Genomic DNA, 16,790 nt, shown 5'->3' with positions numbered 1-16,790 from the left:
ACGCACAGTCACACACACACACACACACACACACACAGAAGACAGTGCACGGATGTCAAAGCATATAGACTGATGAACATATACAACACTATATCCGGTTGCAGGGAGGAGGTGGGGTGATTTAGAAGGCAGATGCCTGATCTCAGCATGAATCCAGCAACCATTGTCAGGCTTTAAGGGCCTACTAAATGCTACAGGGATGGGGGGAGGAGGGGTGGTTCATATGTTTTCTTTTGCTTTCTGAGTTTATTACTTTGTAAAAATGTTGACCTATTAAAATCAAATGAAAACGTTGAGAAAAATTTTTTTTTCTTCTAAAAACACGATGAAATAAATCACCTTGTTTCATGCGTTCCTCCAGGTGTTTCCTGATGGACGATGAAGGGTACCTAGTGGCCCACCCGGGCCTGATCGACCCCACAGGTAAAGGTCCAGCGGAACAGCGTCACATCACCCACATGGAGCCGCTGGTGGCCAACGACATCCTCAACCACCGGCACTTTGTACGCAAACGACTGTGCAACCGCTACAACGACCGGACCGTGCAGCGATACTTTGATGTGAGTACAGAGACATGGGCAGTGTTTGCAGCCATAGCATAGGGACATGGGCAGTGTTCGCAGCCATAGTATAGGGACATGGGCAGTGTTTGCATGCCATAGTATAGGGACATGGGCAGTGTTTGCATGCCATAGTATAGGGACACGGGCAGTGTTTGCAGCCATAGCATAGGGACATGGGCAGTGTTTGCAGCCATACCATAGGGACATGGGCAGTGTTTGCAGCCATAGTGTAGGGATATGGGCAGTGTTTGCATGCCATAGTATAGGGACATGGGCAGTGTTTGCATGCCATAGTATAGGGACACAGGCAGTGTTTGCAGCCATAGCATAGGGACATGGGCAGTGTTTGCAGCCATAGCATAGGGACATGGGCAGTGTTTGCAGCCATAGTATAGGGACATGGGCAGTGTTTGCATGCCATAGTATAGGGACAAGGGCAGTGCTTACATGCCATAGTATAGGGACATGGGTAGTGTTTGCATGCCATAGTATAGGGACATGGGCGGTGTTTGCATGCCATAGTATAGGGACACGGGCAGTGTTTGCAGCCATAGCATAGGGACATGGGCAGTGTTTGCAGCCATAGCATAGGGACATGGGCAGTGTTTGCAGCCATAGTATAGGGACATGGGCAGTGTTTGCATGCCATAGTATAGGGACAAGGGCAATGTTTACATGCCATAGTATAGGGACATGGGCAGTGTTTGCATGCCATAGTATAGGGACATGGGCAGTGTTTGCATGCCATAATATAGGGACAAGGGCAGTGTTTGCATGCCATAGTATAGGGACAAGGGCAGTGTTTGCAGCCATAGTATAGGGACATGGGCAGTGTTTACATGCCATAGTATAGGGACATGGGCAGTGTTTGCAGCCATAGTATAGGGACAAGGGCAGTGTTTGCATGCCATAGTATAGGGACATGGGCAGTGTTTGCATGCCATAGTATAGGGACATGGGCAGTGTTTGCATGCCATAGTATAGGGACATGGGCAGTGTTTGCATGCCATAGTATAGGGACATGGGCAGTGTTTGCATGCCATAGTATAGGGACATGGGCAGTGTTTGCAGCCATAGTATAGGGACAAGGGCAGTGTTTGCATGCCATAGTATAGGGACAGGGGCAGTGTTTGCATGCCATAGTATAGGGACATGGGCAGTGTTTGCAGCCATAGTATAGGGACAAGGGCAGTGTTTGCATGCCATAGTGTAGGGACAGGGGCGGTGTTTGCAGCCATACTTTGATGTGAGTGTACGGACAGGTGCGGTGTTTGCAGGATGCAATATCTATTTGTCCTATTTTTTTAGACCCATAAATGGGTATGTTTGATCACTGTGTTTGAAATTGCACACCTGGACTGTGTTTCAGTTTAACACCAGTTTCAGTGGGGTCCTCACCAACCTGGCTCATGGGGAACATTGTGCCCGCTATCAGGTGAGTGCTTTGTACACTGCATCATTCTGTTACCTTTCTTTCTGCGTGGTCAGTATGGTCATAAACAAGCTTTTGTGCCCAGAAAAGAAACATTTGTTTTTTATGTACTGTTGCTCTGAATTAGATGCTACACTTACATAATACAGTCATGTAGTTGTAGCCATGTATATTATATGCTGTTTTGAACTGTGCATCACTGGTGTGTTCCTGATCTGATTCCTTTGAATAATAACCAGTAATATGGGGGGGGGGGGGGGATTTTTAATGAGTGTAAATTAGAGTGTTCATTTGTTTCCATGGGCTGGATTTTTAAAAGTTTATGACAATTAGCTAGGAAAAATGATAATGCGTACACTTGTTTTGTCGATCTCACAGTCTGGGGTGGATGTGGATGTCCAGCAGTATGAGTCATGGATATGGGGATATAAAAAAAATCATGATATAAAAAAAACATATTATGACTTCATTGTGGGCCTATATGTTGTGTGCAGATCACACACATCACAGGAACCAACACTTTTCTGGGCATTGTCAACCACACCTGTGAAACTGCCACTGCCTTCTGTCCGTGCAGCATGGTAAGATGACTGTATGTTGTGAGTGTGTGTGAGAGAGAGAGAGTGTGTGTGTGTATGTGTGTATGCACACCATAGGAATACACATACCAAAAATTGGTGCATTCTGTAACATGACAGATGGTTGTGAAATAGTATTTAACTATCTAAAGAATGTATACTGCTAAAGATTTTGTTGTAGGAGTCAGCAAGTAAAAGAAATTAATATCATCATCCTTCATCGTCGCCATAATCATCATCACCTCTCTCTGGGGCACAAGCCATCAACAACAACAGTCCACCAGTCTTCCATCTTGGTGACACCCTTGATTTTCTTGGTTGAAAGATGGGAGCTTAGCCTTGTGGCTTTTATGGACTTGCATCTTATACCTCACAATTTCATATATCTTGATGATTTCCTCTTTTTGTTAGAGATCAAGTTTCTGTCCAATTAACGAGCAATAAAAAGAGTGGTAACTCACTCCGTACACAAGAGTTACCACTCTTTAGTGTTTGTTAATCATTTACTGTCCTAGCCTCATTATTCTTTCATGTCTCTGACTTATGTTGTTGAAGTTTTCGTAGCGAGGGATGTTTGACAGGATGAGGGAGCTGTCCCCATGCCCAGACCTCCTCTTTTCTCACCTGGGCTTGGGACCAGCAGTGGCAGAGTTTTTTTAATTATTTTTTTATTATAGTGCACAAATAAATTACACCAGCATTAAAAAAAAAAATCAAATTTTAACAGTCATTTAACTGCTTACTGTCATTTTACAGTTGGCAATTGAAATGTGAACCATGTTGATTTGATGTTAAGTTTTCCTGAAATCATTTGCCATAGAATTGTGAACCATCTTGATCTGGTGTTCAGTTTTCCTGAACAATGTTTGGAGGATGTCTGAATTAAAAGCCTTTTCCTGTGTTCTGTGACTGCAGTACGACAGGCTGTGTTTGAACTGTAAACGCATGGAGCAGACAGAGTGCGAGTGTCCCTGTGAGTGTCCTCTGGACATGGATCTGTGCTCTGGGCAACTCGTTGACATGGATGATTCGTGAGTACACTCACTGATTGTGTGTGTGTGTGTGTGTGTTTATGTATTTATATATGTTAGTATGTGTGTTTGTAAGAGATTGAGTGAGTGAGTGTGTTTGTTTGTGAGTTTGTGTGTTCATGAGTTTTGAGTGAGTGGGTGTTTATGTGTGTGTGTGTGAGTGTGTGAACTTTGAGAATGAATGTGTGTGTATATGTTAAATAATTGTTGTCTATTCTGCTCGATCCGTAAATTCACAAATCTCCAAAATTCACTGTTCCATTTACGTGTGTGTGTGTGTGTGTGTGTGTGCCAGAAACCCCAGCTGTCCACATGATCCTGAGCGAGAGCAGTTGATGCTGGCCTCCCCTGAGTTGACAGAGCAGCTCAATCAGTGCTACGATCCCAAATGTACCTCACGCAAAAGCAAAATGTAAGTGATAACTTACGTGTTGGTTTGTGATTTTGTGTTTCCCATGATGGAATCAACATGAGACGAACAGTTTGGCAGGTCAGAAGCTTGCTTTTTGGTTCAGTAATTGGTTCCTAGATCCAAAGCCTCAGTAGTGAAATGCAATTCACATGAAAATACAGGAAGGAGGGGGCTTCCTTGCCTCCTGTCTGAACTGTTCATGTTCATGTCCCTCTTTATGCACACCTTTTACTTGTTTAAGTCTGTGTATATATGTGTGTTTGTGTGTCTTCTACACTCATGGGCTGCCAAGCCCACATTCACTCATGTGGGCTTTTCCATGTATGACGATTTTTACCCTTTCTTTTAGGCATCTAAACTTTGTTATCACGGATGGATGTTTGTGTATGTATTGTGTTGCATTATTTATTTCATCAAAACAGAAAGTCAGGCTGCTATCACCGGAGAAAATGTGTCACCGCAGTGTAGCCCCACGTTTTTCTGTTGTTTTCGTCGTCTTTTTTTCTTTTTTCTTTTGATTTTTTTATACCATTTAAGTGGATTTTTATTGCAGAATATTGCCCTTGGCAACCTTTTTCTTGCTCTGGGTTCTTTCACATGCACTAAGTGCTTGTTGCACATGTGACCTTAGTTTATCATCTCATTTGAATTATTAGCACCCAGATCACCACTCAAGGTCTGATGTAAAGAGGAGTTAAAATTCTGAGACATGTTTCTTATTTGTGAGTATACTCACATACTAGTGGCAAAGGCGAGAAGTACATACACAAAGAAACTGGCGCAAGGCGGTAAGTAGATTTTATCCTTACCTTGCAGCAAAGATGCACTGAAGGCTTCCTAGCCTTGACTAGTGAGATCTTTGCCACTTTTGCCACAAGGTGGGGGAAAAAAACAACGCACATTCCTATCGTGTCTTGCTAGAACTTCGCCACTGGTCTATATTTAGGGCTCAAAACCATGGACACTCTCTTCCTTGTTGATATGGATACTTATATGTGCTATCCTTGGTCAGAGACCAAGCTCTAAGCACTTTACAAACACGGGGTCATTTGTGCAACAGGCTGCCTACCTGCGTGGAGCCGACTCAGGCTGCCATTGAGCGCTCTTCATTTGTTTCCTGTGTCATTCAATCAAATTTCAGGCATGCACACATACACACCCAGACAGACATTTAACATTTTACATGCATGACTGTTTTGTTTATTTACCCTGCCATGTAGGCAGCCATACTCCATTTTTGGGGGTGTGCATGCTGAGTATGTTCTTGTTTCCATAACCGGAACACTGACATGGATTACAGAATCTTGAACATGTGTATTTGATCTTTTGCGTGCGTATACACATGAAGGGGGTTCAGGCACTAGCAGGTCTGCACAAATGTTGACCCAGGAGATTGGAAAAATCTCCACCCTTTACTCACCAGGCGCCGTGACCAAGACTCGAATCGGGCACCCTCAGATTGAAAGTCCAACACTTTAACCCCCCGGCTATTGCGCCCATCAGTTGGGCACATTACCACCATGCCACAGTGCCATGTTAACCTCTGTGTGTGTGTGTGTGTGTGCAGGGACTGTTTGGGCGTGGTGGACTGCCAGTGGTGCCAGGTGCAGCAGGATGGACAGACTCCCCTCAAGTCTCCGTACTGTGACTCCCAGAGGGTCTGCTTTGGGGGAGTGGTGGGCGCTCATTCACCCTACGGCGACGAGATCAGTGGTGAGTGATGATGATGATAATAGTGTTGAAAGGGATAGCATGCAACATAAGGTGCTGAGAAGGGGACAGTGTTGAAAGGGATAGCATGCAACAAAAGGTGCTGACAAGGGACAGTGTTGAATGGGATAGCAGACAACATAAGCTGCTGACAAGGGACAGTGTTGAATGGGATAGCAGGCAACATAAGGTGCTGACAAGGGACAGTGTTGAAAGGGATAGCAGACAACATAAGCTGCTGACAAGGGACAGTGTTGAATGGGATAGCAGACAAAAAAAGGTGCTGACAAGGGACAGTGTTGAATGGGATAGCAGACAACATAAGGTGCTGACAAGGGACAGTGTTAAATGGGATAGCAGACAACATAAGCTGCTGACAAGGGACAGTGTTGAATGGGATAGCAGGCAACATAAGCTGCTGACAAGGGACAGTGTTGAATGGGATAGCAGGCAACATAAGCTGCTGACAAGGGGTTGTGATAGTGCTATTAACCCCTAGACTGCTGTGAAGAGTATGTTCATCAGTAAAGGGCTGTCACATCACTTGGATAAGATAGAACTTTCAGGCGAGGATGTCAACATCATTCTTTATCTGCACTTCTTCCTCTTGGGTTTGCATTTTTTTTTTTGTTCAGCAAAATCCAGGACACATTCGATAAGTTTAAAAAGGATAGTAACTGCTCTTCAGAATTATGCTATACTGATCCCATTCCACGAAAGTCCAACAGCGCAAATGTGTAAGATATGTGTGATCTTAGTATTAAAGTTTGCGATAAAGGGATTGAAGTATTTGTAATTGTTGTATAAAACTTTATGATATTAAAGTTTGTGATGATTATATTAAAATGTGTGCAGTAGTGGTTTTAGAAAAGAATGTGCAAAGCCCCATTAATTTGAATCATATATCACATTAAAATATTGATCCCCCTAACCCTTAAAGGAAGGCAGAGTCATAGTCAGGCAGCATGGAAGCAGTCAAGGTCAGAACTACCTGAAAGAGTTTTAAAAAAAAAATCCATGTTTGGTGTTCACTCTTTGATGGAATAACTAACCAGATTACTTCTTTGATGGAGAATGAGAGAAAAGGAGTTTCATTATTCAGTACAAGTGCGTATGTGCGTAACATTTTTGCTGACAATATGTACATTTTTATGTAAATATGTGCAGTTCTGTGCTGTGAAAACCACACACACACACACACACACACACACACACACACACACACACACACACACACACACACACACACACACACACACATATAACAGTTCAGGTTTGTATTCATGCACACAGTGGAATGTGCTTTGAAAAAAAAAAACAACAAAAAAAACAACCCCGAAATACACATGAAAGTTAATGTATGTAAGTATGTATTCATGCACACAGAGGAATCCTGCCATAAAAACACATGGAAGTTAACATATGTATGTACATGTTCACGCTCACAGCGGAATCGGGCGAGCTAGACATGGTGGCGATGAAGAGCACGCCTGTGGGTCCTGTGGCTGGAGGCATCATGGGATGCTTCCTGCTGCTGGCGCTGGGCGTGTACTGCTACCGCCACCACGTGCACCGCCACTCCCACCAGTACGTCAGCACTCTGCCCGACAACCCTCAGCGCAACTCGCACTACTACGAGGACGAGCCCGAGCCCACGGATGACACCACGGCTGGTGAGACTGTACTGATGTTCTGTCTGTTGCCGTGTTCTGTCTGTTGTCTGTGTTTGTCTGTGTTCTGTCTATTGTGGGTTTCAAAGATGATCATGTAGAACTAAGAGTTTCAAAGATGGTCCACATGGACTGATTTGAAAGTGTCAGGCGTTGATGACGTGTGCATTTTCACACTTTTTAAGAATGCATCAATTCCTTTAGTCACACAGACACTGATGGGTGTGACTGGTGTGTTCAGGTCACACCAACTTTGTGCTGGCATCCTTCGAGAACCCGGCCAGCATCTCCCCGTACCGGGTCAACACGTCCTATCGCCGCCCTGCCGGCGGGGACAGCGACCACGGCTACAGCACCATGACACCCCACGAGGACTCGGAGCACGCCAGCCTGCCCTGTCTGGATCCCCACTCCATCGCCAAGGACCGCTTCAAACCCACCCCCTACACCGCCGTGCTGTCCCATCCCCCAGTCCTCCCCCCGCCCCCTAGTTCCTCCAGCCGACGCAGTCGCAGCCCCACCCCTCCCCACACGCGGCTGTCGCTGTACACACCCATCCCCGAACAGACTTGTCTGACTTCAGACGTGGGGTCACCCGTTCCCGGGGCCACCAGTCTGAAAGGCCCCCACAGTGTGATCGCCAATGTGCAGGTACATATGGTGGATTCCCACTGAAACGGTGCGTACACGGCGCATGGTCGGTCACATCAGCAGAGTGCAGGTACACACGGGTGACTCTCCTGGAGGCACGGCACAGCACAGCCCTCAACAGCTGGGCCATGGCTGACACGCATGTCCATGGCCAGTGGGCACAACACTTCTTCATCAGTGTCCCTTCACACACATTCTGTGCGCCGCTTCTCAGGGGATGTCCACTGACTGCTGTGGTGTCCAGCTACACAGTGTATGGGAGTTTGGGTGTTGCCTGTGGCTAGCACAATGCTCAGTGTTTCCTGCTCTGTTTTTCACAGTGTCTGTCTGTCAGCTGGACAGCGGTGCTCACAGACTGGCGGATAGAAAATGCAGGAGGCCTGTCATGTGAGAGACTCGGAGTGTCTGCACTTGGACGTTGAAAACCTTTTTCACTCAGCATTGTTTTTAGAGTGCAGGGAACTGACACAGGGGAAGGAGATCAGACACGAGAGCATTGTCACTGCACTCTCTGGCTGGTGGAGATTGGGAGACATCCTGATCCCAGCAGATTCCAGCAAGACGACTTCAGTGTGGGAATCATCAGTGTGGAGATCACCATGGGAATCATTATCATAGGGATCAGTGTGGAAACCATCAATGCAGGAACATCAACACAGGGATCAATACAGGAATCATCAGCACAGGAACAAGTAATTATGGGAACTATTAGTACAGGAATCAACACAGAACATAAACATTGGGGTCAGTATGGGGAACATAAGTAAGGAATCAACAAGGAACCATCCACACACAAAAAAAAACATCAACACAGGTATTAGTATGGGAAAGAACCATCCACACTAGAGCATTGACAGTGGGGAAGCATGAGAACCACCATCAACCCAGGGATCACTATGGGAACAATGGACACAGGGATCGGCAAGGGCAGCATAGCTAGAGCAGGGAAGAAGCAGAGAGCAGTGGACGATGTGTGACAAGTTTTGTCTCCGTGGTCCTGACCTCTGAGTCAGGAGTGTACAGTGTGTGCGGACGATCCTCCTTGGGATCAGGACACTTCAACAAGGGCAGAGAACTGCCACCCATGACGGTATTGTTTAGCAATGTCTTCACCTCACCCGGTCTGACTGCCAGGTGTATTTTTTAAGCTCAGGGTAGTTTCAAAACACAATACACACACACAAAGCCATGCTTTCAGGTAAGCAGATGAAGCAGCGATGATTGTACTTTGTAAGTGTGACAGACATCAGTCAGCAAGACTTCGCTTGACAAGCAACTTGTTAACAGGCTGTGCGCTAGTGTCCAGTTCCTTCTTTGCTTCCTTCACCGGCTGCTGTGTAGCCACAGTGAAGGACTTGGCCCATCAGCACGGATTTCCTTGCTGCAGAATGAGTTGGGCAGTGTACAAAAAAAAAACAAAAAAACTATTGGACGGTGGGAGCCTGGCAGTATGGAATATGGTGAGGATGGAGTGCCAGGCTGTACATGTGTGCTCACAGTTTCTGGGAATTGCTGCTGATGTTGAACATTGACACTACAGTGAGAAAGAGTGAGGTCTGTGGGTCTGTCTCAACAACTCATGTTTTGTCTGTGACTTATCTGTTGTTGGTGTGAGGGATAAGGGCATCCTATTCTCTGCTGGAACAAATCTTACCAGACACACTGATATGAGAAAAGGAAAAAAAAAAAACAACCCAGCAACAACAGAATGTTCAGAGTGTATGTGACAGAACAAATAGTTTTAAGTCATCAGTCTACAGTCTAGAAGTCTCTGTCTTACGGCTTTGTCTGTTTCTCTGTCTGTCTTTCTTTTTCTCAATATTCCATCCTTTTCTCTCTCTCTCTGTAATTCATTTTCTTTCATCTTTGCTTTCAAGTCATGTGTAACAAACCATTAATGACTTTGAATACTGTAAAGTGAATTATAGAAAAAGAACAGCAACATAATCATATAATTTTCAAATATAAATCCAAGGAGAGTAAACCTCTTTATGACAACTAATAAGCCAAACTTAAAAGAAAGGAAGAATAACAATAACAAAAAAGAAATACAACTAGGAATTGTTAGCACTGAGGGGCATTTGTTTAATAAATTATACTGACTTGTAAATCAATCTGCTGTCCGCTTGAAGTGTGAAATTTAGGCTGTTGTGATATTTGTATAAATATGTGAATATATATTATATGTATACAGTACTTACTTTACCAGCGTAATCTGTAAAGTTGTCCTGTATAAATTTTATTGCAATCTCTCTATTGTTTATTTTGTTTCTTTCTTTCTTTCCCCACCAGTGACAAGTCTCATGATTTCAATGTTCTTTTTCAACAATGCATTATCTGTGAATTGCAGATGGTTTTCCCTTTATCATTTATGAAATATTTTTTTTAAAGTAAGACTGATTCAAACATAGCAATATACTGTACAAGTTGTGAAGTTATGCACCTGTCCCTTTGTCTATTTTTGTTGTTGTGTTTGAATGAAAATAAATGACTACCCTTTGAACGTTTCCTGTTTATAACCTATACAAAGGTTCACACATCAGCTGTGTTGCTGAACACAGAAAATGAAATAATCTGTGTTCTATTGCTTCATATTTATGAAAAAGTAAAGAACAGTCACATCGTAAGTGAATTTAGGTCAGTATTATTATTCGGGATTAGGAATCTTCAGTGACAGGAGAATCAGTCACACCCTCAGTCTACTGGTGCATGATGCAGTCCCCTTCCCAGCATACCCTTGTGGTGCTGTGCATAAATTGTGAACACACACACATATATGTTATTTATACATGCAAGTGTGAATTTCCTACGACCACAATGTTTGATGATCAAAATGGCAGAATGAATGGTGAAGTAGTTTGAACAAAAAATATCTTATCAAATCAGCCGCATTGTGATCACAATGTCATCTTACGTTGTCATCATGAAACCAGCCATAACCTAACCATGGTATCATCATTCATACTTAGACTTTTAATTTTTTTGTGTTTTTAAAATTGTTGTTGTGAGCATCAGCAGAAAAGGTAATAAAGTACAGTGTGTAAAGTTGTCTTGAAATGAAATTAATCCTTCTGTGTTGCTCAGATATTAATACATGCCCATTTCCATACACCGTCAGTAAAGTTCAAGGTGTCTTTCAAAAGTTATGCAGTTACAAGGTTCTAAACCAAACCTTTTTTTTTTTCAAAAACTTGGTTGAAGTTTCTTTAAATTATGAACTGATGGGAGGAGCTCAGGACAGGGAAGGCGTGTGGTTTGGGTAGGGGGTGGGGGGATGGTAGAAGGAGACTGTAGCCTGGTAGCAAGTCACCCTGCCATATTTTTTATTTTCTATTTTAAAAAGCCACTCTATTAATGATAACATTTTTTATGATGAATTTACTGGGGTCATTATCATGCTATGAAATGATTGATGTTTCATATGATACTTAGTTTGTTCAATGTTGGTCACAGTGGACAATGTGAATGAATGGAACTTAAAACTTTTAATGTCTTCTTTGATGGGATGAAAGCATTTTCATAACAGATGTCTTAAATACATGTCCGTAAGACTGAATGCTTTTCTCTCTCACTCTTGTCTCTGCTTCTCTCTCTCTCTCTCTCTCTCTCTCTCTCCTGTTTTGTTATTTGTATCATTTGCTAATTATTCTTCTTTGTATACTTTCCCCTGTCTTTTCTTGATACACTGTGATATTACATACTGCATTATGGTTTTTCCTTAGGGTTGATTTTTAACCCAGTGGTTATTGATGGCAAAAATAATTGAATATTGTTTCAGTTGAAGAGGAACAAAAGAAATTTCATATTGTTTTTTTTTTCCTTTTTTTAAGACATCAGTACAAAAGAGCAAAACTGAAGGTTGTGTTTAATAATTACGTAAATATAATCATGTGCAGTCATCAACAAAGTGTAGACAACATGTTTATATAAATGATAATTTTCAGGAAAACTGTTCATTTTTGATAAATAATAAAATATGAAGGAAAATACTATTGCAGATCAGTCGTGAAAGGTTAACAAAGCATATTTTCTGTATGAAGATAAAAATCAGATTTTCTTTCTTTTTTTTTCTTTTCTTTTATATATATATATATAATCTCTTCTCTCCTTTGCCCTGCCTCTTGAGTCTTAGGCCGTGGTTATACTGAACCGTGCCAAACGCGCCGCACGTTTTGCGGCGCAAATTGCACGTTCGGTTTCAGGAAAATCCTTCTCTGGGCTTACTGGGGACGGGTGAATGTGGTTATGCTGAGCCGTCTTGGACCCGTAAATTTTACGCCGCGTTTTGCACGGTCGTGCAAACCGAGCACACGCGGCCGCACGGGTGAAAAGGGACTAAACTCGTGCTTGATTTTTTGGATAAATAACGACACTTCCTTTCCAACATGGACGACGAGAGGTTGATCGCTGCAGTGAGGATTCGAACTTTTATCTATAACAAAGACGACAAGAACCACTGGTTTCATTCTAAAATACGCCACGAATTTCTCTTCATCACTCCATAGCTGGGGCATAAGATGATGATATGCGCCATGAAGGTGTCGCACTTTGTTGATGGGATGAACGGCAAATCGACGATTTCTTCTGCCTAATTGTTTTTTTCTCCACCACCACCACAAAAGCAGCTTCTTCTTTCTCGTTAGCGCCATTTTCTCATATGTATGTGCCTGTTTCCGCGGGTATTGCATCAGCGCAAGCAAAACCTGCGGCGTGTGTGGTACGGTTCAGCATAACCACATGCGCCGCTTAATTTGCGCCGTAAAACGTGCGGCGTGTGTTGCACGGTTCAGTATAACCACGGCCTTAGGGAGACTTTATTCACATCTCTCTCTTTCTCTTTATTGTACGTGTATGCATGGAATGGATGTATCGTTTAAAATTTTATTGGAGTGTGGATTGCATTGTCTGTCACTAGTGTCAGAGGCCAGTATGCAATTGTGTTTACAACTGTATACACTTGTGAAATAAGTGAATGTATTTTTGTTTTTGTTGTTTTTGTATGTGCGGTTGTGTATTTTTGTTTTTGTTGTTTTTGTATGTGCGGTTGTGTATTTTTGTTTTTGTTGTTTTTGTATGTGCGGTTGTGTTTTTAAAATCTTTTTTTTATTATTCACTATTTAAATACTTTTTTTTTGTTTTGTTAGGGTCCATGTGTTCTGCATGTTGAACATTTTGATTTCACTTGTTGATCAGCTGTTCAGCTTACATAACATTGAAATGATGTTGGATGGAGACCACTCTTGCTGATTCGTAAAGTTCTGAACAATGTTGCTTCCTCTGCCCAGCTGTGAGTGGATGCTGAGTGAAAAATGTTAGTGTGTGTGTTTGTGTGCATGAGGGAGCAGCAGTCAGCAACGAATAGGCTTCAGACAAATTTATTTATGCTTTTGCTTAGGTTCTGAGGCTGTGAGATTTTTCTTTCCTTCCCCCCTCCCCACCCCCTAATGAGATGACACATAAGTACAAAAACTATGACGATGTACAGTGTGTAAAGAAATGTGATTGTTGTTGTTTGTTTGTCCTGTAAGCATTTATGGTTATGATTCATGCAGTTGTAGATTTACACTTGTCTCTTTAGTGGACTGATACACTCTTGTTAAAGTAAGCGAAGAAATTAACTTGCTCTAATTCTAAACATGCACGCTCTCATTCTTATCTCAGTCACAGTATTTATGTACATGTATGTACATGATGACACACACACACACATGCACTCAGATGCATCCACACACTCCGAAAATCAGAATGCATTCTGTATCAGTTTTGTCTTTCTCAAGAAAGAAATGGGAACATATTACGTTAGATCTGATTTTCATGATCACAGATAGCTGCAGATAAAACACACACGCATGTACACAGATACACATGCACACATACACATGCACTTGCACGCACGCGCACACACACACACACACACACACACACACACACACACAAAAGAAACAAAAATGTAACTGAAGTTCACATGCATTAACTCTGTTTTCATTGCATCAGTTTTGACTTGATCTGACAGCAGTGATCTCATTGAATCCCACCATGAAATCACTATCTTGGCACAGACCTTCTTGAGAAAAGTGTTCAGGTGTAATTGTGACGGAATCAGTCAGATATAACACATTTTGTGTGTGTGTGTGTGTGTGTGTGTGTACATGTGAGTGTACGTGAGTGTTATTGTTGTTTTTGCTTTGTTTTGTTACTGTTGTTAATACCACAGCATTAAAAAAAAAAAAAAAAAAAAAAGATAAGATGAAAGTGATTGAGACCCCTCTTCTGTCCAAAGTTACTAAGAAAACCCATCTTCTTCAACGTTTGTGGAGAATCTGATAAAGACGTGAAATTGAGATACCCAAATAAGCACACACCCGATTGTTTCATCAGTGTGATATTTTTCAGTATTTTTGACTGCTGGCCATACATTTCTTGAAGAAAATTCAGAAAGTAAGAAAAAAAAAGCTATACAAACTGACAATATCTGTCTGTCTGTTTTTTACACTCTTCTCTTTTTGGTACAATTCAGTCACTTTTCAAAACCAGACATAACTAAGTTCTGTGTATCGCTGTATGTGTACAAGAGAGAAAGGGTGCATATATGCTTGTGAGTGGCTTTCATGGATAGAGAGAAAGTATGTGTGTCAGTGTGTGTGTGTGTGTGTGTGTGTGTGTGATGAAAGTCTAAATAAACAATCCCGTAATGAAGTTATTAATATTCCCATTCTCGAAAATTGACCAGTCAGCCCCTAGTCAAGGTTAGTCTGATCTCATCTGATTTTCAGCACAGAGAGTGGGCAGGGTGTGTGCCACTGCATTCATTCCATGGTGTTTGAAAGCGTCAATAGTGACATTTTCCTGGCTACCAGACTGTACTCTGGACTAAAAGATTTATCTCATAACATCTAACATGCACAACAGAACATGTTATGTTTGGTCTCTTGTGTCATGTCGTCCTCTTTCTTTCTCTCTTTCCGTTATTTTTTTCTCCTCCCTTTCTTTCTGCAGGATTGTGGCACAGATGTTTTGAGCTGCAGAACTGTGTACTACTGTAGATCAGGTCTCTCTTTCTTCTTCTTTATATTTTGTAATAAAAACCACAGTCAGTCATTATGGGTCTGTGTTGTTCATTTGGGTGAATGGCAGGCAGAATCTGGGGTGAATGGCAGAAGAGCATCGTCATCTGTGAGATGGTAGCAAGTTTTACCATTCTGGATATGATTTTTGTGCCTAATTCACAGTTTGCATGTATACAGACATTTCTGATGTCACACACAGTTAAGATGTTCATCATGGTCATTGTCTTTTCTCTGTGGGAAGAGTAGAAAGGTGGTCCACACTCTTCATGTATAGGCTACATACCCCGTTCTCAGAACCATCAGTGTTTCTCTCCAGCTCCTTTATCCACGCTGACTGAAAGACTCCAGTGCAAGTGGCATGACACAAGTTCAGTTTCATGTATGCATCAATGCATGCGGACTGATCCACATACAGTACACCACATCTGTGGGGAAACGAGGAGGTTTGGGGGAGGGGGTGCAGATGCCTGACCTACGCGTTAACCCAATGCCCTGGTTAGGCCTGAGGCCTGGAACTGGTCCTGGAACCATGATCAGTGGTCACTGAGGATAACAAAGGCTACCAGAAAGTTCTTGAAGTTAGTTATTACATATTATGCAGGGTCCGTACAGGTCATGGAAATCTGGAAAATCATGTGATTTGAAAACGTAATTTTCCAGGACTGGAAAGACATGGAATTATGGTCAAAGTGATGGAAAAGTCATGGAATTAAAGATAAAGCTTTAGAAAAACTCTTTTTTTTTCTTTTCTTTTAAATGCTTCCATTGATTGAAGGATGCAGATATGCCGGATTTGTACTGGGAAAAGAATAAAACACAGAATTTTACATTACATAACCGCAAGATTACCTACTTGACCAAGTTAGTTAACAAGCGCCAAGATGTCAGTTGCACTGGCTGCTGCTGTTTAATCATGGTCAGCTCATGCCATGACGTGACAAAATCAACGTTATACGTGTCTGTGGCTTGAACCCCGTGCATTTTAAGTGTTAGGCCATGACCCTAGCTGTATAAAGTGGCGTCTCCAGCACCCCAAATATAACCCAAAAGACAGATACCATTTGCTGGAACGACGGGAGCAGGTCAAGATCTTCCACCTGAGGACTGGACACAACCGCCTGATTACCACATGCACACAAAATTTGGCATTGGACAGAGTGGAGAGTGCCCTTGTGGTGAGGGACCAATGACAACCGACCACATCCTTCAAGTCTATAGGACGCATGCAGCATCCAGGAGGAAGTACTGGCCAACACCGACAGCAGTGGAAGCCAAATTGTACGGACCCTGGAGGAGCTGCGACGGACGGCAGCCTTCATCGAGGACACCGGGCTGTTCATCTAATGGGAGGCGAACGAGGAAGAAGAAGACCCTAGCTGTCATCTGGTCAAAGTAAGATAAAGCATTATAAAAAATAAATGCTCACACTAACATAAGAAAAATATAATCAAACCGATCGAGACACTGCCAATGTAACTGACGACAAAATTGGAGGACATCATCGTGTCGTGACTATAACCGTCCTGATAATGAAACCCCGTTTCTCAAGATCACCTGTACTGTGTTGATCCAACGAACTCTTATGCCAGTCATTATGTCATTTTGGATATGCCTCACAAGACGCCACTTCTGGCCCTATTACCATCTCAGATTATGTAACTACTTAAAGAGACAGA

The 16,790-nt window shown here is 42.6% G+C and overlaps 1 protein-coding gene across 1 annotated transcript in view; it reads left to right on the top strand.

Moving 5' to 3' along the window:
- Nucleotides 1-15,145, top strand: part of LOC143295292 (VWFA and cache domain-containing protein 1-like) — a 75,455-nt gene extending 60,310 nt beyond the window's left edge. Inside the window, exons 22-30 of the mRNA XM_076606913.1 lie at nucleotides 362-560; nucleotides 1,933-1,998; nucleotides 2,490-2,576; nucleotides 3,489-3,604; nucleotides 3,900-4,016; nucleotides 5,584-5,729; nucleotides 7,175-7,399; nucleotides 7,638-12,179; nucleotides 12,855-15,145. Of these exons, the coding sequence (XP_076463028.1) occupies nucleotides 362-560; nucleotides 1,933-1,998; nucleotides 2,490-2,576; nucleotides 3,489-3,604; nucleotides 3,900-4,016; nucleotides 5,584-5,729; nucleotides 7,175-7,399; nucleotides 7,638-8,071 (1,390 nt within the window). The 3' untranslated portion in view covers nucleotides 8,072-12,179; nucleotides 12,855-15,145. The remainder of the gene's footprint in view (nucleotides 1-361; nucleotides 561-1,932; nucleotides 1,999-2,489; nucleotides 2,577-3,488; nucleotides 3,605-3,899; nucleotides 4,017-5,583; nucleotides 5,730-7,174; nucleotides 7,400-7,637; nucleotides 12,180-12,854) is intronic.
- Nucleotides 15,146-16,790: the final 1,645 nt, after the last annotated feature.

The sequence above is a fragment of the Babylonia areolata genome, chromosome 20 (genome assembly GCF_041734735.1).
Source record: "Babylonia areolata isolate BAREFJ2019XMU chromosome 20, ASM4173473v1, whole genome shotgun sequence".
NCBI lineage: Eukaryota > Metazoa > Mollusca > Gastropoda > Neogastropoda > Buccinidae > Babylonia > Babylonia areolata.
This window is presented reverse-complemented; position numbering and strand designations above follow the sequence as displayed.